The sequence below is a fragment of the Lytechinus pictus genome, chromosome 3, assembly GCF_037042905.1.
Source record: "Lytechinus pictus isolate F3 Inbred chromosome 3, Lp3.0, whole genome shotgun sequence".
NCBI lineage: Eukaryota > Metazoa > Echinodermata > Echinoidea > Temnopleuroida > Toxopneustidae > Lytechinus > Lytechinus pictus.
In genome coordinates this window covers 56,429,501-56,450,858 of record NC_087247.1, presented here as the reverse complement: position 1 = coordinate 56,450,858, position 21,358 = coordinate 56,429,501, and the positions used below count along the sequence as shown (strand labels likewise).

The following is a 21,358-nucleotide window of genomic DNA, read 5'->3' as shown; positions in this document are numbered from 1 at the left end:
TGAACTTTGGCCATTTTAGAGGTAACTATTAGATTGCTGTCATAACTTTCAAAGTTTATACATGTAGATATAGTGTATAAAATTTGGATATAGGGGTAATCAAGTATCACTGACAAGTTTTAGATTTTCAAATGAACATAGTATTGTATCATTATATGAAAGGTGTTTTTGTGAATAATTATTTTATAGTAGTTTTCAAAGTCAGGTCTGCTGCTATATTGAATCGCGTGATGCAGGTGAGACCGCCAGGCATTGCACTTGTTATGGATCATTATCTGAAGACGGTAGCTTTTAAATGAAAACTACTCCACTTTCAACTTAACTTCATTAAATTCTTGAGTAAAGCCTTGAAATTGGTCACCATCGGTCACTCTAAACCCAACTCAATTTTTTTCTCCAAATTTGCTTTATAGTTTTACTTTCATATCCTTAATTTTGTCAGTTTAGAAATTGACGTCTTCCAGTTTTTGAAACATTACTTCTCCAAGCTGATCAAATATTAATGACAAGTATGTTATCATTTCCTCCATGTTTGCCCCTTACTAATCTCATCCATCATGTGTTATCTTAGGACTAGATGCCCCACCAAGCAGCTGGTGTGTAATAGGGGGTGATAGACAGAATCATATCCTCCTAGCTAGAGACAAGCGTCTTTACAAGGTAGACCGAAGTGACATGCAGCAGGAGATACTGGAAACCAAGACAAAAGAAGTCAATGCTTTCATTAAGATGGCTGTGTCATTTGACAATCGTTTTCTAGCTCTATTCAGTGATACGGGTCTACTATGGATAGGGTCTTCTGATTTGCAGGTATATGGCATGTATTATTCAATCATGATTATCTGTTTATTGTGGAGCCATCACAAAGCTTAGCCAGATCAGTATCGACTGGCTGTAGCATTTAGTTGCTATTTTGTTCTTCACTTGCCCCATTTGGTAGCTTTAGCATATATGAACCAACTTGAACCTGGTTTGCTATGCAATCCCAATCCATGTCTCTGCATGTGCTTAGAGAATAGCCTCTGTGGCAATACATTTTCACTTTTATGAAGAAATTTCAGAACCTGTTTAGTACTGTAGAACTGCCCAAGAGATATGTCAATGGTATATTTGAAATACTTGGTAATTGTATAGGTTGCTCAAGTCTGCAAAAGTGACACAGAATGTAACCAGACAGAAGATGTAAATTGTTTAGTATTTTTATTCTCTTGTTGGCTAAGTACCGTAAGTAACGGTGTATTAACCGCACCTGTGTATTAACCGCACCCCCAACTTTGGACTAAAAAAAAAAAAAAAAAAAAAATCCTTCTCACATTTACATGCATATTTGAGGTATAAAGAAACAAAAACTAAGTTAAAGATTTCAAAGTATTCAAAGAGATTACCGGTATGCGGAAATCTGCTGTTCTTGATCAATTCATCTACAAATGTTAGCAAGAAAGAAAGGTCCCGACAATATTGGCCACTTACACACTCACTCACCTCACAGTCACAGTGTACACACACATAGCACTGCCGTTCTTGTACATGTACATTGCAAACTTCGATACGGTACCACTACCAGTACATCTTATCAAATTGTGAACTGTGTCTTTCACATTTCTTGCATCACAACCTCACAATCACTTTCAGAATTTGTCTAGCATTCGATGGCTTAGCATGAATTTTGGATACGGGATTACAGGAAGGTTCAAGAAACAAAGAAATTGGCATTTTTTCCAGTTGTTTTACGGCTTTGTGCCGTCTCTCTCATACGTGGTGCACGGTGTACATGGTATCTTATGAAAAGCAAACAGGAAAGAAAAAAATAAGCTGGCGCGAAACGGGACTTTGAGGGGTTAAAATGAATAGCGCCAGCTTAAGTCGCACTAAAACCACAATACAACGCAAGCTAGCTCTCGGCTCTTGCTCAGCCTCAGCTGTGACAAATTATTACCGAGAATGCTTGGCGTCTCTTTGAACTTAGCCAGGGAACTTCGCTGCTTTGAATCGAGAATAAAGTCGAAATTAGTGTCATGAAGGTGGGTGCATTTGTTATGGACACTATTTGATTAAGATCGTAATAATCGCTTCCCATTACCCGCGGCTCATACCCCTCTAAACGACATTGCCCTGGGCGGCTACGCCCGGCCACTCGATGTGTTGTGAACTGGCAGACTTCTTACATGTTCGGGAGGGGTTACGCGGGCGGGCTCAGACCCGTCACCGTGGATAAACCGCACCCCCGACTTTTGCTTATATCCCGCCGAGAAAAAGGTGCGGTTCATACACCGTTACTTACGGTATTAGTCTCGTGAAAATGGGTGGTACCTTTATAAAGCCTAGCAATAAGACACTCAGTATTCACTTGTCAAATGTTGGTGGTGATTAACTGACCTTTCTCTATGTTGCCACTAATGATACAAACATACATTTCTAGGGTTTATTGAAGTGGCATTTGTAACTTTATATTCTGGTTCTAATTATTGATGATATAGAAACTTAATGAAATATTTAAATTCTGTAAGAATATAGTGAATAACTTTGATATTGTTTTTTTTTCTTCAGAAAACCTATTGTGAGTTTGATACAAGTAGTCAGATGCGTCCCAGACAGCTGGTATGGTGTGGTACTGGTGCTGTGGTAGGATACTGGGAGAACCTTCTTCTAGTGATTGGACCACAGAAGGATTGGATCAAGTATCCTTTATATAGTAAACTGGGCCCGTCTTACAAAGATTTATGATTTATCCGACTATGGATGGCCAGCAACATCAGCTTCTAAAATGCAAATATGTTCAAAATATTTTCTAGATGTGATGTATACTCATGCAATCATCATTCTCTTGAAGATTAATTGTGATTCTCTTTGTTTAAAAAGGAGATTGTGAAAATTTCTGTAGAAAAAATTATGGTATAGATGGATTTCCATAATGTTGAGATTGGATCAATTGTAACTCTTTGTAAGGCGGGGCCCTGGATTAATTTTGAGATATCTGAAATACATCTTCTTTTTTTTTTCAGAGGTTAAGGTATTTATATACTTCTAACTAGTATAATGCTTTATCTAATGATAAGATGGGCCAATTTCAGCTTAACATTCAATTTGTAATTATCTTAATTGAACAAACTGCACAGATCTTATCCCTACAGTTCATTGACTGTTCAAAATCAATTGTTGTAATCAGGGCTAGAATCATTTTGGGAAAGGTACCACAGTATAAGAAATTAATTAATATGGTCTATCTCTTTCTCTTGAAATCATTTGATAAAATGAATTGATCTTAACTACACATTGGTCAGATATAACATGGATACTGATGCCATTCTAATCCCAGAGAGTGATAGTCTACATATCCTACAGACCCACACACATGAATTGCTTCAAAGAGTACCAGGTATACTCTCCAATCATGTTATTGCTACCAGTTCATAAAATGTGCAATATCTTCACCCCAGTCCCACATTAATGTAACTTATGTTTTAGTTTTCTCTCTTTATCTTCATATGTATTGTAGGGTTCCCCAGTCCATCAGGGAAAATGATTTTAATTTTTTCCAGTCAGAGAAAAATTAGGGAATTTGATTTTTTGAAATGCCTCAAATCTGGGAAAAATGCCTCAAATGAGGAAAAAATCAGGGAATTTTGATCGGCCCAAAAGTCGAAGCACGGTTGTCAGTCAGACTTGAATTACTGGTTGTGGTGGTTATGGTGCCTTTGTAATAGTACTTATTAGTTTTACAATTATTGTTTTTATACTGAAATACATGTACATGTAAATCACTACAACAACTTAGAAAATATGTGAAACCGGGAGTGTGACAATGACAATGATTTTGACAATGACAATGACAATGACAATGATTTTATTTCTTTGACGGCCCCTCCTGGGGGCATAGAAGAAATATAACAACTTACAACAATGGCAATAATAGGCATAAGAAAAAAATACCAAGGTAACAAGAATCAAACATGATGATAATAAACATATGTACAATACAAGAGCAGTAATAGAAATAGAAACGGGCACAAATTAACCCACCCACTCCCGACATGCCAGAGAGTATCTGGAGACCGGTACCCCACTGAGCATGTGCAGGTGCAATCCAACAAAATCTGAAATCATGCCCTAATACAAGAAAGTAACCAAGACAGCAACTACACTTAAGATATTAAAATTTTGACATAATGAATTTACAAAATCTTGACAGATTTTTCAAGTCTTTTGTATTTCGCATATTAAACAGCTTGTGCATTTTAATCACGTTTGGTCTGACAAAATAATACCCTCTAATTAAAGCTTTCCTTTCACTTTCAAAAGCAGGACAATTAAACACATAATGAATCTCGTCTCCTGGCTCATGCGAGTCACATAGAGTGTTTAAATAATCATCAGGGAATTTTGTTTTCTTGAAAAGCTGGGAACCCTGAAAATGAGAATGTCTTACTTCAGATGTGAATGCTATTGCTGAAACTTGAACCAACAATGTTTAATCCACAATATGATTTATTCATTTGACCTCTTACATTAATAAATGTGTAAATGTTAGGAAATGCATATTAAAGAAACTTGGAAACTTAGGAGGGAAAAATCCTTTTTGAATGATACATTTGCCCACTGACATAAAACTAATTAGCAACTGATCTTGGGGCTGACTTGTATGATTGATTGCATTGATGATTGCATGATATCAATTTCATAAAGATCAGTCCCATGTTGAAGTGCTAAGCTTTTTTTACGGGGCCCTGGAATTCAATTATTTTGCAGGTGTTGTTGAGGACATTTTCAAGATTGGTTCAATGGCTCCAGGTGCTATGCTCTATGAGGCTTGTAGGGAGTTTCAGGTAGGAAATCATTCTTGAATGCACATCTTCAATTTACTTGAAGGCTTTCCTAAAGGTTATCTAAACTTGCCTTGATATTCAGTCTGATTATAAGTGATGAACCCTGTTACATGAGAGATATAATCAATTGTACAATGAAGTGAAAGCCTTATGGCAAATCACTTATATTCAATTGTAAATTATAATTGTATCCCTTTGTGTTACATTTAAATGGACATGTCAATTAAAATGAATTGCAATTTTTAGGCAAGCCTGAAGCCAGATCCTTACAGTTTGATCCAGGCTATAGTGGAATTATGTACCTTCTTTTATTGCAATGTTTATGTAGATTATTGCAGGTGATTGACAGCCCACTTATGATCAAGTGTAAAAATACAGATCAGTGAAGATGTTTTCTATATTTGATCTTGTTCTGTAGAAAGAAAGTCAGAAAGCTGATGAGTACATCCGTATGATCAAAGATCAGTTGAGTTTAGCAGTTGAACAGTGTATAGAAGCCGCAGGAGCAGAGTATGAACCAACTGTACAGAAATTACTACTCAGGGTAAGATTTATGTAGCCTCATTGTCATTCACACAAATTCTATCAATAAGCAGAGGAACATTTAGGGTGCACCAGGATTTATCTTTCAACAAGTTCAGTGCTAAATATATTATATGAATAGAAAAAATAAAGCTAATATTGACACAAACACCTGATGTTGTTGATATGATATGATTGAAGTCTTTGAACAAATCTTTAGCTTGCATTCATATCCTGTCAAAAGTTATTTAATTAGTAAAAAATCATCACCATCACATTCACAGCTTTGGTCACTAAAATTGATCAGTTCTTTATCTATGCAAAATGAAATTTTAGTTTATTCTTTTTAACTTAACCACTACTTATACTAGCCTTATGGAGTAGGTTTTGTTTCAAACTCTTATACTTACTCATTACTTGTAGTCAGACTTACATAGAGTCATAATTGAATAATAATCTGATATTTGTTCTTTGCCATGATGCAGGCGGCCTCATTTGGAAAGTGCTTTGGGACTAATGTGAATGCAGACAAGTTTGTGAATATGTGCAAACTACTAAGAGTGCTGAATGCAGTTAGAGATTATCAGATAGGAATTCCACTCACATATGAACAGTATCCTTTTGAAATTATTTGTTATTAATTTGAAAGAAGTTGACATGATGCAGTACAGTGTGATGCAATGTTGATCTCCATTTGACTTTTTTTTGGTGCAATTATTGATTCATGTTTTGATAGTAGTAGAATGTATTGTGTATTTATATGAAATGCATAATCCTGTAATTTGTGAGAGAATGACTTACGAAATTAAAATGAAGAATATGACGTAAAACTAGAATTTAATTCGTCATGCGGACGAATTAGGTGGTCTGTCCTTATTCTCGGCATCATGATCACTATCACCATGTTCATGTAGATCAATATGATCATCATGATGACAACGGAATGTTCATTATGGATAGAATAGTTGTGAAAGACAGGAGATGAGGGGAGATGATAAAGCACTGAAAAAGGTCTCATTAATATATGACAATTGAAGTATGAAAAAAGTATAATCTGTTTTATCTTGCTAAATTTTAACTTTTATACCTTGTAATTGTCATAAAGGATCATGCACGAGGTGGTAAAAAGAAAAAAAAAAAGAAAGAAAAAAATCATCTTGTTCACCCCAGGACTCGAACCTGCGCCCCCGAGGACGCTAGTCAAGTGCGTTATCCATTGAGCCACGATATTCCCCATAGAGATTACACGTAAGCAAATTTGAGAATTACAATTCCAATTTTGCAAGTGAAAAACGGGCATGATCCCGGCATCTGATAAAAAAATAGAGGGTGCACTTGCAAAAGCTCAGAATATCAGCTACAACATACTACAGGCTCAGGGAAAACTGACAAGAAAGATTGGAGATATGGCTCACGAAATAGAGGAATGTCGAATCTAGTTTGAAGAAAAAGTCATGTCCCATAGAGATTACACGCAAAATGAGTAAAAATGACATGCCTTTATTATTTGCATTTTTTCAGGATGATCCGCTTATTAAAATGAAAAATAAAGGCAATAAATCAGAAAGAGTGAGACCTAAGCTACATCATATCGAAAATTGGGCGAAAATTGACCAATATTCACGGAGTAAGAGCCTAATTTGCATAATTATTATGACGTCATAACAAGGAAAATTGATATTTTGACTTCCGACGCCATTTTGATGACGTCATGATCAAATTGAGGGACAATGGTGACATGAAATCAAATCTACAACTTATACTCTAACGACATATGAAAAAAAAATTGGGGGTCAACAGACTAATTAAAGAGCTACAGTGAATTTTCAATAGGCATGTTTTTGCCCATATATGGCCTATAGTGAGAGCTCGGGCGCACACGTGCTGCAAATTTTAACAGGTGTTAATTTTGTTATTGATGGTCGTAGAAGGTTGATCAAGGTATCAAATTGCTCAGAATTATATTAACAATGCAATGATATAAAAAAAACGATGTTTCTGGGTTGCGTTAAGGCGTTACGCGCGGAAACGCGTGCGCATACGTGCGCGCGCGCAAATTTTTGAAATGCTTAAAATGACCCGAAACGTACCCAAAAATTTTTGTAGGCCATTTGGAGGATTTTTTTAGCTTTGACGCGCGCGTCATGACCTTTACATGATTTTTGATGACATGGACAGATGACCTTTGACATAAAGTTTATGTGATGTAAATATGGTTAATTATTGATGATCCGTTATGTTGATATGATCAAATTGAGAATTTTACAAAATGGCGCGTAGATGACGTCATCATAATCAGATGACTTTGAAAAGCTTAGTATGCCGTCTCTATGATAGATCCTATATATGATAGAAAAATCAGCCAAATTGATTTAGCCAATTTGGAGAAAACTTGGCGACAAACATAGGTGTAAAGAATAAAGAAATAATAAAGAAAGAAAATTCTGACGAAATTAAGAGGTGATCTGTCATAGACAGACCACCTAAGAAGAAGATTGTTGGCTTACGGATAAGCTAGAATAAAAAATATAAAAAGGTTACATTCCTAAGTTGTGCTTTGCTGTGTTATACATTGTATACCAATCAAAGTGACAAAAAAATAGCATCGGTGCTGGTATTTAGGCTGTTTATGAAATAAATGTTACATAGATGCAAAATTTGAGAGAAAAAGATGTTTTAAGCTGTTCACTGATATATCTAAGAAGCTGACTTGATTATTTTTATTGTAAGTGTGAAAGTCTCGTTTACAATAATCTAATTTGTCATTTGACAATGCTATTGCTCAACAACTTAGTTCTCTTTTTCTTTGACATATTTGATCACAGACTCAAGAAATTAACATTGAATGTACTTATGGACAGGTAAGATTTACTCTTAATCATCATTCAAAGCCCACTATTTATATGGTAGTTTATCATTTTTATCAACTTTTGATAGTTTTGCCCTCTATACACAATGCACAAAGCTCATGTTAACTTGTAAACCTTGTTTGAGATCAACACTCTGTTTACTAATGTGTCTAGACCCCACAGATCATGTGTTCAGTTTCTGGGCACATGATTTGTGGGTGAACTTGTACTTTGTTTGTGTTAATCCCATTTCCCCCTTTATTGTATTGTTCATATTTGTCATTTTCACTTTTTTTTTGCTATTATTTTCATTTTCAAACTTAGATTAATCTTGAGAAGACAGTGGGCTTTGGCACAGCAGATCAGTCAGTATCTAAAGCTACCTGAATCAGATGGTGAAAGCAGGATATTAGGCCACTGGGCTTGTTATAAGGTATCTTCAAAGTATATTAAAGTAGCATCAAAGCAAAATTCATAGTTCATCTACCTATTAGCTGTTCATCATGAATTTTTTCAAATGGATTACAGAAATTTTCAATCTATACTTCGAATCTGGGGTGATTACCAACCCTCTCACCCTCACCTGTGTTAAATTTGCAGTAAAAAATCCAACAAATTGCAATGCACAATTTTCACATTTCAAATTGCAGATTATAAATTTATAAAATGATTTCTAATGATCAGTCTTTTCATGTTTTTTGTTTGTTAATACAGGTTGAACAAAAACACATTCCAGATGAGCTGATAGCACAGAGCATCAAGGAAAAGCTTGGTGATACGCCAGGCATAGCTTATTCAGAGATTGCTAAGAAAGCATCAGAATGTGGAAGAACACAACTAGCTGTCAAGGTGAATATGAAATCATTTTGAATATAGACTCACTAAACAATACATAAACAAAATATTGGGAAAATCTCAGTTTTAAAGATAAAAAAACAAACTTTCCTGGAAAAAAAGCTGATCATGGCGTCCATGGAAAATAAATCCTCCTTTTTTTCCTTCTCCTCCCCATAAACTCCTCTTAATTATTAACATCATCATCATTATTACCACCATAATTATTACCAGCAAATCGAAATCTTACTTTCTTCATTGAAGATATCTATTACACCAACTAAAATCTAGTTGTTTGATAATTTTTCAGACAATTCTTTTTTTTTTGACGAGAGATTATTTGAACTTGAACTGCCTCCTTTGATTATATGATTGCAGAGCATAAGATTTAGTTTTATCTTTGATTGTGTATATTTATAAATAGTTATTGGAGTATGAGCCAAGAGCAGCAGAACAGGTACCTCTGTTGATGACAATGAGAGATAGTAGGACATCACTTAAGAAAGCTATTGAGAGTGGAGATACAGATTTAGGTAAGCTTTTATTTCTCTTACATATGACTCTTTATGAGATGACTCTCCAGTGTGTGCAAATATTTAGAGATGATGATAAATATTTCTTGCCTTGCTTGAGAATATTTAGGGTGAATTCTATGTCAGAAAGTTAAGTGCCATTTTTATATGCAGTATTCCAACTGGTATGCAGGTTTGTACAGTGCCAATCTTGTGAAAAGGTGGTTGTTAGTTTAAATTCCAGTCTAAGCATACCAAAAACTTTGATAATTATTACTTTCTGACCTCTAGCTAGAAGCTCAGCATTTTAAAATGGAAAGTAGGAAATAATAACCTGTCCATTTTTTTACAGGTAATTAATAGAGCAGTTTTTTATCTGTCTAAATAGAATGTTCCTTGGTAACATCATTTCTTATTATGTAAAAATATTTCTCTCATTCTTTTAATATTTTGTTGTTGATCATTCAGTATACATGGTTCTGCTTCAGTTAAAAGAAGATCTACCTCGAGGTGAATTCTTGATGATGCTAAGGAACCACCCTCAGGCTCAGGACCTCTTTATGCAGGTAGATATACTGTCATATCATAATTATAATGATCATATAAACTTTTATTCATTGTACCATCTACACATACAGATGTAGGAATATGGAGTAAAAAGTGTGGACGTAAGAATATGATTCATATGAATATACATTTAGTTGATGAGAGGAGAGGAAATTAAGAGGGAAGTGAACAAAACCCACCCCAAGGGAATTCATGTGTTGGTGATGATGCTGCTGATGATGAAGCTGACGATGATAATGATGATGATAGTGATGATGTTGATGATGATGATGAAGATGGAGATGATAATGATGATGATGGATGAATGATGATGATGATGATGATGGTTATCATTTATGATTTCTTATTTTTTTAAATTCTGCATTCTGTTAATAATTTCCATTTATGACAACGTTTTGATAAACCTTTAGCTGTGTCGAGAGCAACATCCCAACCTCCTCCTAGATCTGTATAATCAGAATGATAACTTCCAAGAGCTGGCCAACACTGCTGTTAGAGATAGTCTGAATGAGAAGGTAATTATATGAGGTCAGGGGCTTTTCACTGACAAATTTATTTCAGCCCATCAGATGTAGTAGCCTCTGACATTTGAAAATCACTGATTAGAAACTTCTTGAAATGCTATCCCGGTATATTGAGTAGCATACCTGAGATGATATAATTGTATGAGTATTCAGTGAGATTTTAATGGAGCAGGTTAATTGCATTTTCTTTTTTAATCATGGTCAAGTTACAAGCTGCTTTTCAGGAAGACCATTATGAAGTTATACAACAAATTTTCATCAAATTTGCTCAAACCCAATATGATGCAAGGATCTGGGAGCTTACAACTTTTTATCTGTGAATATCACAGGCAAATCGCTTCCTGAGACAGTCCCCTTACCTGTGCTGATGTGTATTACATATTTTTATTTCAAGGTATAAAATTGATAAGATAAGATTTCAAAGACTTTAGTAAAAAGGTTAGCAATGGAAGCACAGATGACTTTGTTTGAACTGGTATGATCCCAGACTCCCAGTATATTTGAGAATTATACAAATATCCATCCCAAGGATGCTGTTTAATTGTTGACAAATAGTTGTTTATGTTTTATGTGATTGAATTTATGTTTAGATTATTTTCTTATTGTGTAAATCCAGGATTTACAAAAGAGGTTAGCCCATTTGAATGCAGCTCAAGATAACTACAAGAAAGCTACTAATGAATTCTCTATGAAGGTGATGAATATATTTCATTTCATTTTTTTTTTGTCTCAACTGCATAGCAGTGTGAGACTATAGGCGCCGCTTTTCCGACGGCGGCGGCAGCGGTGTCGACACCAAATCTTAACCGAAGGTTAAAGAGAAATGCCAGTAGTTGTAGTAAACACTGATTTCATGAGAAAGTCTGTAAAACCAGGCTTAATTGTCAGAATATCATCGAGGATCTAGATCTGGTACAATTACATAAACTGAACTTTGTGAAATCTTGAAATCTACGCTGAAAATTTTTCACACTGAAGATCACCAACACAGATAGGCACACGTGGGACAGTGTATTAATATTGCTGGAATAAAGACCCGACGGAAGTGACCGAACCCGCGCTTATTTTGCTTATTTCTCAGCAATTACACAATTTCTTCCAGAATTCTTTGGCACATATTTTTTATTCATACAAACAGACACTTGGGTGGTCATTTTATTAGATTCTGTAAAAAGTCATTTTGAGATCGTTACCAAAACTGGAATTTATCTTTAAGTTTTGGAATTGTCAGCATAACTTTGAAAGTATATGGACCTAGTTCATGAAACTTGGCCATAAGGTTAATCAACTATTACTGAATATTCTGCCCGAGTTTCAGGTCACATGACCAAGGTCAAAGGTCATTTAGGGTCAATGAACTTTGGCCAAATTGGGGGTATCTGTTGTATTACCATCATAACTTTGAATGTTTATGGATCTGATTCATGAAACTTGGACATAAGAGTAATCAAGTATCACTGAACGTCCTGTGCAAGTTTCAGGTCACATGATCAAGGTCAAAGGTCATGTAAGGTCAATGAACTTTGGCCAAGTTGGGGGTATTTGTTGAATTACCATCATACCTTTGAAAATTTATTGGTCTAGTTCATAAAACTTGGACATAAGAGTAATCAAGTATCACTGAACATCATGTGTGCATTTCAGGTCACATGATCAAGGTCATAGGTCATTTAGGGTCAATGAACTTTGGCCAAATTGGGGGTATTTGTTGAATTACCATCATACCTTTGAAAATTTATTGGTCTAGTTCATGAAACTTGGACATAAAAGTAATCAAGTATCTTTGAAGATCTCGTCCGAGTTTCAGGTCACATGACCAAGGTCAAAGGTCATTTAGGGTCAATGAACTTTGGCCAAATTGGGGGTATTTGTTGAATTATCATCATACCTTTGAAAATTTTTGGTCTAGTTCATGAAACTTGGACATAAGAGTAATCAAGTATCATTTAACATCCTTTGCGAATTTCAGGTCACATGACCAAAGTCAAAGGTCAATGAAATTTTGGCCATATGGGGGTATCTGTTGAATTACCATCATAACTTTTAAAGTTTATGGATCTGATTCATGAAACTTGGACATAAGAGTAATCAAGTATCTTTGAAGATCTCGTCCGAGTTTCAGGTCACATGACCAAGGTCAAAGGTCATTGAACTTTGGCCATTTTAGAGGTAGGGGAGACCGGGGTAAGTTGAAACATTGTAATTTTCTTTAACGTCTTTAAATAGATTTCTGCAATACTGCCCTCAATTTATTGTCATTATCAACAGCCATCCACCATATTACAAACAACACATGTGCAACAAGCCTGGTGAAGTCAGAAAGGAATTTTTGTTTTTTGACCTGAGTAATTTTTTTCTCTTTCAGAAATGTTTTATTATTTCAGAGAAGTTTATAGATCAAGTTGGCCAGTTTGGGGGTATGATAGACACTTGTACCAAGCTACAAAATGAGGTTATTAATATACCATGGTGAAGTCCCTCTTTTGTGCTGTAAGCTTATAAAAATCAAATGGGCCTCCAGGGTTAGTTGGAACAAAATTGAAGGGGCTAGTTGGAACATGTTCCAACTTACCCCAAACATAATTATGAATAAAAATATATAAAGTATTTCACACTCTTCTGAACATGTATTGTATACCATGCTTGTTTTGTTTATCAGTTAGGTCTGAGTCTGCATTTAAGGCCTATTGTAGGCCCCTAATGCAATATTAACCCTTATCAAACTGGGGGGGGGGGTCAATTTGAGCCCCCCTCAAGAAATTTGGTCACTACGCCGTCGTGTGAAATTTTTGGACTACACTGCTGACTTTTTACTTTCAAGTTTTGCGCATCATTTGAGACCAAATTTGTGATGCCTGTGTGCGCGGTTTCAAAATTACGCAACATTTTGTACGTGCATGTCGGACCCAAAATTGCTCAAAAACGTGATTCCATGTACAAGGTCAATACAAATTGTATTTTTCAACCAAAAGTCATAAATGTATGATTATTTTTTACTTTTGTTGGTTCAAATAGATTTATTTTATGCTATTTATGATCACAAAAGAGTCCCGACAAAGTTCATCTGTAAAAACAAAGGTTCGAAAAACAAAAAAATACAAATAAAAAAAAAAAAAATACATAAGAAATTATATTTTTTGCAATTTTTGGTGGATATTTGTTATAAATGTGAAAATTGATACTCTCACCAAAAATTAGCATTCTACTTGCTTAATAAATAGAGTTAAAGGCAAAAACATAAAAAAAAAAACAAATTTAGGTCAAATTTCATATCCTTATTTGCATAATTAATTAATGAAAAAAATATAAACAATTAATTTTTGTTTTGTAAATTTGATGCAGAAGTACATGAAAGTGCTGATAGTACACTTACATGTAATTGCATGTAAAATCAAACGCACTCAAATATGCGGAATGCTACTACACAGTCTGCTTGCGTGAGTGGCTGTACAATAGAAAACACAATGTTCAACAAATCCACACTTCAAATATTTTGAACTTGAAAAAATGAAGCAAATAGGCTAAAACCATGTAATATTACAGTTTTAAGTAGTTTTAGTATAATTCTAAATTGACCATGCAGTGTTCCAACTTACCCCATACCATGTTCCAACTTACCCCGTATTGGGGTAAGTTGGAACGTTTGCAATGGCCTTGTTTAAGGTGGATTTTTTCAGTAACCATAATAGAATTAAAAATTTTATGGGGTACATTTGAAGCCCTTAGATATATGCTTCAAGCTGATATATTGATTGTTTCTCGAATAAAATCTATTTGGATTTTACAGCCATTTTTGTCAAAAATGTTCCAACTAACCCCGGTCTCCCCTAATCATTAGATTGCTGTCATAACTTTCAAAGTTTATAGATATAGTGTATAAAATGTGGATATAGGGGTAATCAAGTATCACTGACAAGTATTAGGTCACATGATCAAGGTCAAATGTCATGGGTAATCAAGTATCACTGACAAGTATTAGGTCACATGATCAAGGTCAAATGTCAATGAACATAGTATTGTATCATTATATGAATGGTGTTTTTTGTGAATAATTATTTTATAGTAGTTATCAAAGTCAGCACTGCTACTATATTGAATCGCGTGATGTACGTGAGACCGCCAGAGGCATTCCACTTGTTTCATGTTTGAAAAAGTACTATACAATAGTGCATATACAATACAAATAAAAATATGAATGAAACATACAAAAAATTCATAATATTTAAATTTAAGGGGCTGGCAAATCTGTTGGCCTTTTATGACTCCTTTCCATCTATATGTCACTGACAAATCATTAAGTTCAAGTTTAAGGACTTGAGCCTACACCACAAAGACAATAAATAGCAGTAGTTGTTCAATTGCTTTGAGTAGACTTCTTTATAGTACATTCTGTCCATACTTCTTTATGTTTCAAAGTTGAATCTATCTAATCATCATATTGATGTTATATAATATACTTTTATAGGCAACAGAAGAAGAGATCAAGTTATTAGGTTACCAGATGAGGATGCAAGAGCAGTATAGAGAGCAATTCCTTTACCTTTCACTCCATGATACCATCCATAAACTCATTGCTAAGAACCTTGGTAAGATGGCTGAACAACTCAGAAAAGAATTCAAAGTTCCAGATAAGAGGTGAGTCATATTATTATCATAAATTTATTTTCAGTTAAAAATCTCAACCCCACCCCCCTAAAAGGTTTTCATTTTTCCAACGGATGCTTCTACAACATTGAAATTGACAATTAAACCATCGGTGCATTTATCAACTCCGAGGTTTTATCAGTCCTGCAGTTCTTACGACCACTGAGTTGCAGCATTGAGCTGAAAATGACTATATGGCAATAGAGCTGTGACAGCATGGTACTTTTTCACTACATTGATGTTAGTATGTCATGTTTACAAGTCAAAATGATATATTAACAGGATGGAAACGCTGAAGCATCGGGATGGCACACTTGTTAACAATTATCAAGAATTGTAGAAGCATCCATGATAAAGCAAATACAAACACTCCAATAGCACTTTCATACTCCCACTACAGATGGTGCCAAAGGCAGTATTTGACCTACAGTATATCACCTTAGTCTTTGCAGAGACATGAAGAAAATTGAATGCTTAACTTGTACTTAATGTCTTTTGAAGGCTATTCATCCATCTTCTGTCATTCTGTACTGCTCTCTATGAGCCATTGACTTTAAATGTTATTAAAAGGCTATTTTAAATGATTTAAGGTAATGTTGTTCATACTGTAGATTCTGGTGGTTGAAGATTGATGCCTTAGCAGGGGCAGGAGAATGGATAGAACTTGAAAGGTTTGCTAAAAGCAAGAAATCACCCATTGGGTATGAGGTAAGGCTTATCATTATAAAGGCCAAGTATTAGGTATAGTGTAATTATTTAATCATAAACACTTGTATCAATGTTGATCTTCTAACTAACCACATGTAAATACGCAAATCAGGAAAAAAATGAATATTTTTATGGATGTTTGATTGTGTTGTGTTAAGGCAACACTAAAAAAAATAGAGTTTCTAATCTGTCTAAAAGTGCTAACCATAGCAGTAATGCTTATAATATCTTACAACTCAGTTTTCTTCCAGCTAATTCTAGATGTATTTTCACTCTCTGTAAAATCTGGTATACGTCTGACTCTGATCACTTATACATTGCATGAATTTTTTTCCCCCTAGCCATTTGTAGAGGTGTGTATGAAATATCACCAGAAGTATGAAGCTAACAAGTATGCTGCCAAGGTTACTCCTGAACATAGAGTTAAGATGTATATTAGAATGGGGTAAGTTGTGAACATTTTAAACTGTCTTTTTTTTTTTTTTTTTTTTTTTATGGGGATAAGAGATTTTTTTTTTCTCTCTCTCCCTATTCCTTATTTCCTTATACTCTTCATTTTGCATTATTGTTTGACAATATCGTCGCTGTAAGCATTAATTTATGAGAGGAAGAAGACATGTTTCTTTCCCTTTTTGCCTTAATTGAAACCTGCTGTATGTCAGGATGGACTCTTTTTATACATTTGTTAATTTGACAGAATAAGAAAAGTACGTTTCAGTAGTTTTAAAATTATGCTACAATGATAAATGGTGTCCATGCTTAAGTCTTCCTCTGTTAAAGATGAGCCTTTGTTTATACACTGAACTCTGTTTATGTATCATTTAATGTATCAATTTTCAGATAATTTTTATTTGCCATCTCTAAAAATAAAATGAAATTTCGTTATGAGATAAATATGAACACATTTTGTGAAAATCCTGTCGATATTACTGAGACATTCTATGTGCTGATAATGTTATTAAGTGTCACACAAGAGTGGAGAATTTTACATCATTTTTTGTCTCACCTGCATAGCAGAGTGAGACTATAGGCGCCGCTTTTCCGACGGCGGCGGCGGCGTCAACACCAAATCTTAACCTGAGGTTAAGTTTTTGAAATGACAGCATTACTTAGAAAGTATATGGACCTAGTTCATGAAACTTGGCCATAAGGTTAATCAAGTATTACTGAACATCCTGTCTGAGTTTCACGTCACATGACCAAGGTCAAAGGTCATTTAGGGTCAATGAACTTAGACCATGTTGGGGGAATCAACATCAAAATCTTAACCTAAGGTTAAGTTTTTGAAATGTCATCATAACTTAGAAAATATATGGACCTAGTTCATGAAACTTATACATAAGGTTAATCAAGTATCACTGAACATCCTGCATGAGTTTCACATCACATGACCAAGGTCAAAGGTCATTTAGGGTCAATGAACTTTGGCCGAATTGGGGGTATCTGTTGAATTACCATCATAACTTTGAAAGTTTATGGATCTGATTCATAAACTTTTAAAGTTTATGGATCTGATTCATGAAACTTGGACATAATAGTAATCAAGTATTACTGAACATCCTGTGCAACTTTCAGGTCACATGATCAAGGTCAAAGGTCATTTAGGGTCAATGAACTTTTGCCAAATTGGGGTATTTGTTGAATTACAGCCATTAATTTGAAAGTGTGTTGGTCTAGTTCATAAAACTTGGACATAAGAGTAATCAAGTATCACTGAACATCCTGTGCGAGTTTCAGGTCACATGATCAAGGTCAAAGGTCATGTAAGGTCAAAGAACTTTGGCCACGTTGGGGGTATTTGTTGAATTGCCATCATATCTCTATTAGTGTATTGGTCTAGTTCATAAAACGTGGAAATAAGAGTAACCAAGTATCACTGAACATCTTGTGCGAGTTATAGTAGTTTTCAAAATCAGCACTGCTGCTATATTGAATCGCGTGATGCAGGTGAGACGGCCAGAGGCATTCCACTTGTTTTACTAGTGACTTAAACACATTTTACAACAAGCATTTCTTCTGTGATTAATATCTTCAGAGTAACACATTGCAACTGTTTATACAAAATTGAAATGTACAAAACAGAATTTATTCATATATGTTGAAGATCTTATATTTGGATTCATTTGTACAATATGGTTCTTTTGCCAAAAAGACCTATTATACTGTTTTGGGTGGATATATAATGTACTTTGAAAATGATTTGTCATCTTAAACAGAACTCTTGATGAAGCTGCAGAACTAGCATTCCAACAAAAAAGTGAAGAAGATCTTAATCTGGTTTTAAGACATTGTGCTGGTAACAGACAACTCTCAGCTAAGATTAACACTATGAAGCAACAACTTGGCAAGAAATAAACTCAATCAAAGCGGTGCAAGCCATTTTCAGCGTGACTAGATGCTTTTTATTACAATGTGCATAATTTGGATCATGGTTACTATCAGAGTGCAATACTGCCATTCATCACATAGTGGTTAGGGTTATTTAACGCCATCATATGACCTCCAGCTTTGCAGCTAATGGGATAATATATATATTGCATTTGAGAATAGAATGCGGTCTCAAATTTCAGGTTTGGATTATGATGGTGTAAAGGTGGTTAGTAAATTTGTCCAGGACTCAAAATCAAAATCAGTGATTCAACCTGCAATTCAATCAGAATTGCAATTCTTTACAGCCAGAGTTTTATTAGCCAATTGATCATTTATTCTTCAATTTATCTACAATGTCACAATGAGGGTACTACCATGTCATTAAGAATTCTTCTGGCAAGTATGGTCTTTGTGTCCTGCATGTCACTGTTTTGTGCCTTTCACATGGTCAGTCTGCTGGGTGCACTCAAGCAACCAATGTATGGTGAGCCTTAGTTATTTGTTTCGTTTAAAGTTAGTCAATGACTTCCATTTTGTCTAAAACTTCAGATATTATTGATTCTACGAGAGATACAGTGTACCTCTCATTCCATCAGAAGCAAAAAAAAATTATTTTTAACGAAGTTCATTAATCACTCTAAGATTAAAGGTATCTCCATGCAAACATGAATACTGCATTTTAAAACCTTCATAACTTGTAATCGTAGTTAGATTAATTTTGTTGTTATTTGTACTTTTGCTTAACACTTATCTTTATTGTTTATTATTACCTGATCAAAATTTTTTATAGAGCTTTCAAACATAATGTTGAAATCAACATATTTTTTTCTTTTACTTATTTCATTTGAATCGTAAAGGATCATCTCAGATAATTTGTTTATATATCTTTAGGGGATATTTCAGACAGACTATTTCAATATAGGAAATATACTTATGGCAATGCTGGTGGTGATTTTAATGACCAAAGATCAAGGGTAATGACATTATGTAAGAGCCATGCCAGTATCACTGTTATTGGTGGTGATGGTGATCAGGGGCTGACTGATCCAGGATTTTCCAGGGGGGGGAGATTTTGTACAGAAAAAAATTGACAAGCAAAAAAAAAATGGTCCTCACTTCTCATATGCATGACATATATTCCCCTAAGAATTATTTTGTATGCCTTTAAAGGGGGGGGGCATGGGCCAGATGTGTACTTACCTGTATTCACCACTGATGTTGTTGACATAGGTAATGTGCTCGTCAAAGGATAGATGAATGAAATCATTTATTAAATTTTCCTTCTGTGTTTAATGATTTGTCAACCTAGTAAGCACTTGTGACATTTCTCAGAAAATGATAAGTAAAAGGTATGCATATTTCATGAAGATTGATCAAGGAAATTATTTACCCTCTAATCTCTGATCTTGGCTCAAGTAGTGTTGATTATTTTATTTTCAATATTCCAGTCAAAAAGCAAGGATTAGGTTGAAGAAAGTAAATAGAAAATGAAAGAAACCTCATATGAAGTTAATATTTGACATCATATCTGTTTCTTATGAAATTGATGTTTTCCCTACAACCCTGTCTTAAATTGTTTTAAATCTTGCCACAATGTATGTTCACACCCATAGGAACTAATGCATTATGTGCTTGATACCAATTAATTGTTCAAAAGGCATCAAGTTGCATTTATACCCCCTTGCTATACAACTTTGTGTATGTTTTTAGATAGAGAACAACTTTGCTTGACCATTCCATATTATGCAAAACTATGAACTGAATGTCTTGAAAATGAGTGAAATATGAAGTCAATTAACTATCAAAATAACATTAATTGTTTACACAAATAAGGATCAAGATGTGTATCATTTTCATCAAACACCATCCCAAATGAATGTGAAGTTTGATTCCATTGTACAGTAGCATCTTACAATATGGGATTGATGGAAATAATCATTGTGAGCTATCAAACTTTCACTCTTTTCTTTGGAATTAATGTCATTAAATATAGTCTACTGCAAGGGACTGCTATCCTAATGACAGCTGAAATGGTTGTGCTGTCCATTTATATGTACAGTCAAATCTGTCTTAGCAACCACTTATCTATCGTGAAAACCTGTTATTTGCCACCAAAATTATCTTAATTTGAAAGGAGTATGTGTTATGGTACCTGCCTAAAGGCCACCTGTCTCCAGTGACCATTTTGTTTTTCTGTTTCGCTTGCATGGCCTTAATACACATGTTTTACTGTAGTTCCATGCATGATTCAGTTTTACACTAGGATAAATTGACTTTTGTGTGTATAGGGTGTAAAACAATGCAGTATGATATAAGAACAATTAAATCTCAATAGACATTGATGTTGGCAATTGTACATTGTAAATTAAACTTGGACAGAGTTAATTGTAGTTGAAAAATTCATTTTGTACCATTTAGAGATCTCTTCTAATGACCATATTCCTTCCATGTGAATGAACTGGTAATCAAATATTTGTAACAGTGTTTTGTTTTGGTTGCATCTCTCTTGTCCAGCTTTAAAAAAAAATGCATTTGCAATGCATAATATGTGTATTGATTTGAAATGTAAACGATCAAACACAGTAAAAATGTATTATGTTATTTCTATGACATTATGTAATAAAGGAAATATATGAAATATATTGTACAAATCTTATGAAGATGAAGATTGAAATTGAAATATCAGTCGAGATATTACAGTACTGTGGCTACTTTGGGAAGAGAGACATAGGGGTGGGGTGAATGGGGAAAGGAGGATTAGATAGGGAATGAAAGGAATACAAAGAAAGAGACAAGGGATGAGGGGAGGGAGGGCAAGAGAGTGTAGGTAAGAGAGAGAGAAAGGGGTGGGGTGATTTGGGGAAAGGAGATTTTGATAGGGAATAAAAGGAATACAAAGAAAGAGACAAGGGATGGGGAGAGGGAAGGGAGGGCAAGAGAGTGGGGGTAATAGAGAGAGAAGGGGGTGAGTTGGGGAAAAGAGATTCCGATAGGGAATGAAAGGA

General features: G+C 34.7%; 1 protein-coding gene across 1 annotated transcript in view; it reads left to right on the top strand.

Moving 5' to 3' along the window:
* The window catches only part of LOC129255473 (vacuolar protein sorting-associated protein 16 homolog), a 35,353-nt gene extending 14,334 nt beyond the window's left edge, over positions 1-21,019 (top strand). Inside the window, exons 6-22 of the mRNA XM_064097407.1 lie at positions 572-810; positions 2,548-2,678; positions 3,282-3,376; positions 4,747-4,823; positions 5,242-5,367; positions 5,831-5,958; positions 8,171-8,206; positions 8,519-8,627; positions 8,909-9,043; positions 9,453-9,561; positions 10,009-10,106; positions 10,518-10,622; positions 11,248-11,325; positions 15,097-15,266; positions 15,887-15,983; positions 16,325-16,428; positions 18,200-21,019. Of these exons, the coding sequence (XP_063953477.1) occupies positions 572-810; positions 2,548-2,678; positions 3,282-3,376; positions 4,747-4,823; positions 5,242-5,367; positions 5,831-5,958; positions 8,171-8,206; positions 8,519-8,627; positions 8,909-9,043; positions 9,453-9,561; positions 10,009-10,106; positions 10,518-10,622; positions 11,248-11,325; positions 15,097-15,266; positions 15,887-15,983; positions 16,325-16,428; positions 18,200-18,338 (1,976 nt within the window). The 3' untranslated portion in view covers positions 18,339-21,019. The remainder of the gene's footprint in view (positions 1-571; positions 811-2,547; positions 2,679-3,281; positions 3,377-4,746; positions 4,824-5,241; positions 5,368-5,830; positions 5,959-8,170; positions 8,207-8,518; positions 8,628-8,908; positions 9,044-9,452; positions 9,562-10,008; positions 10,107-10,517; positions 10,623-11,247; positions 11,326-15,096; positions 15,267-15,886; positions 15,984-16,324; positions 16,429-18,199) is intronic.
* The last annotated feature ends 339 nt before the right edge of the window (positions 21,020-21,358 follow it).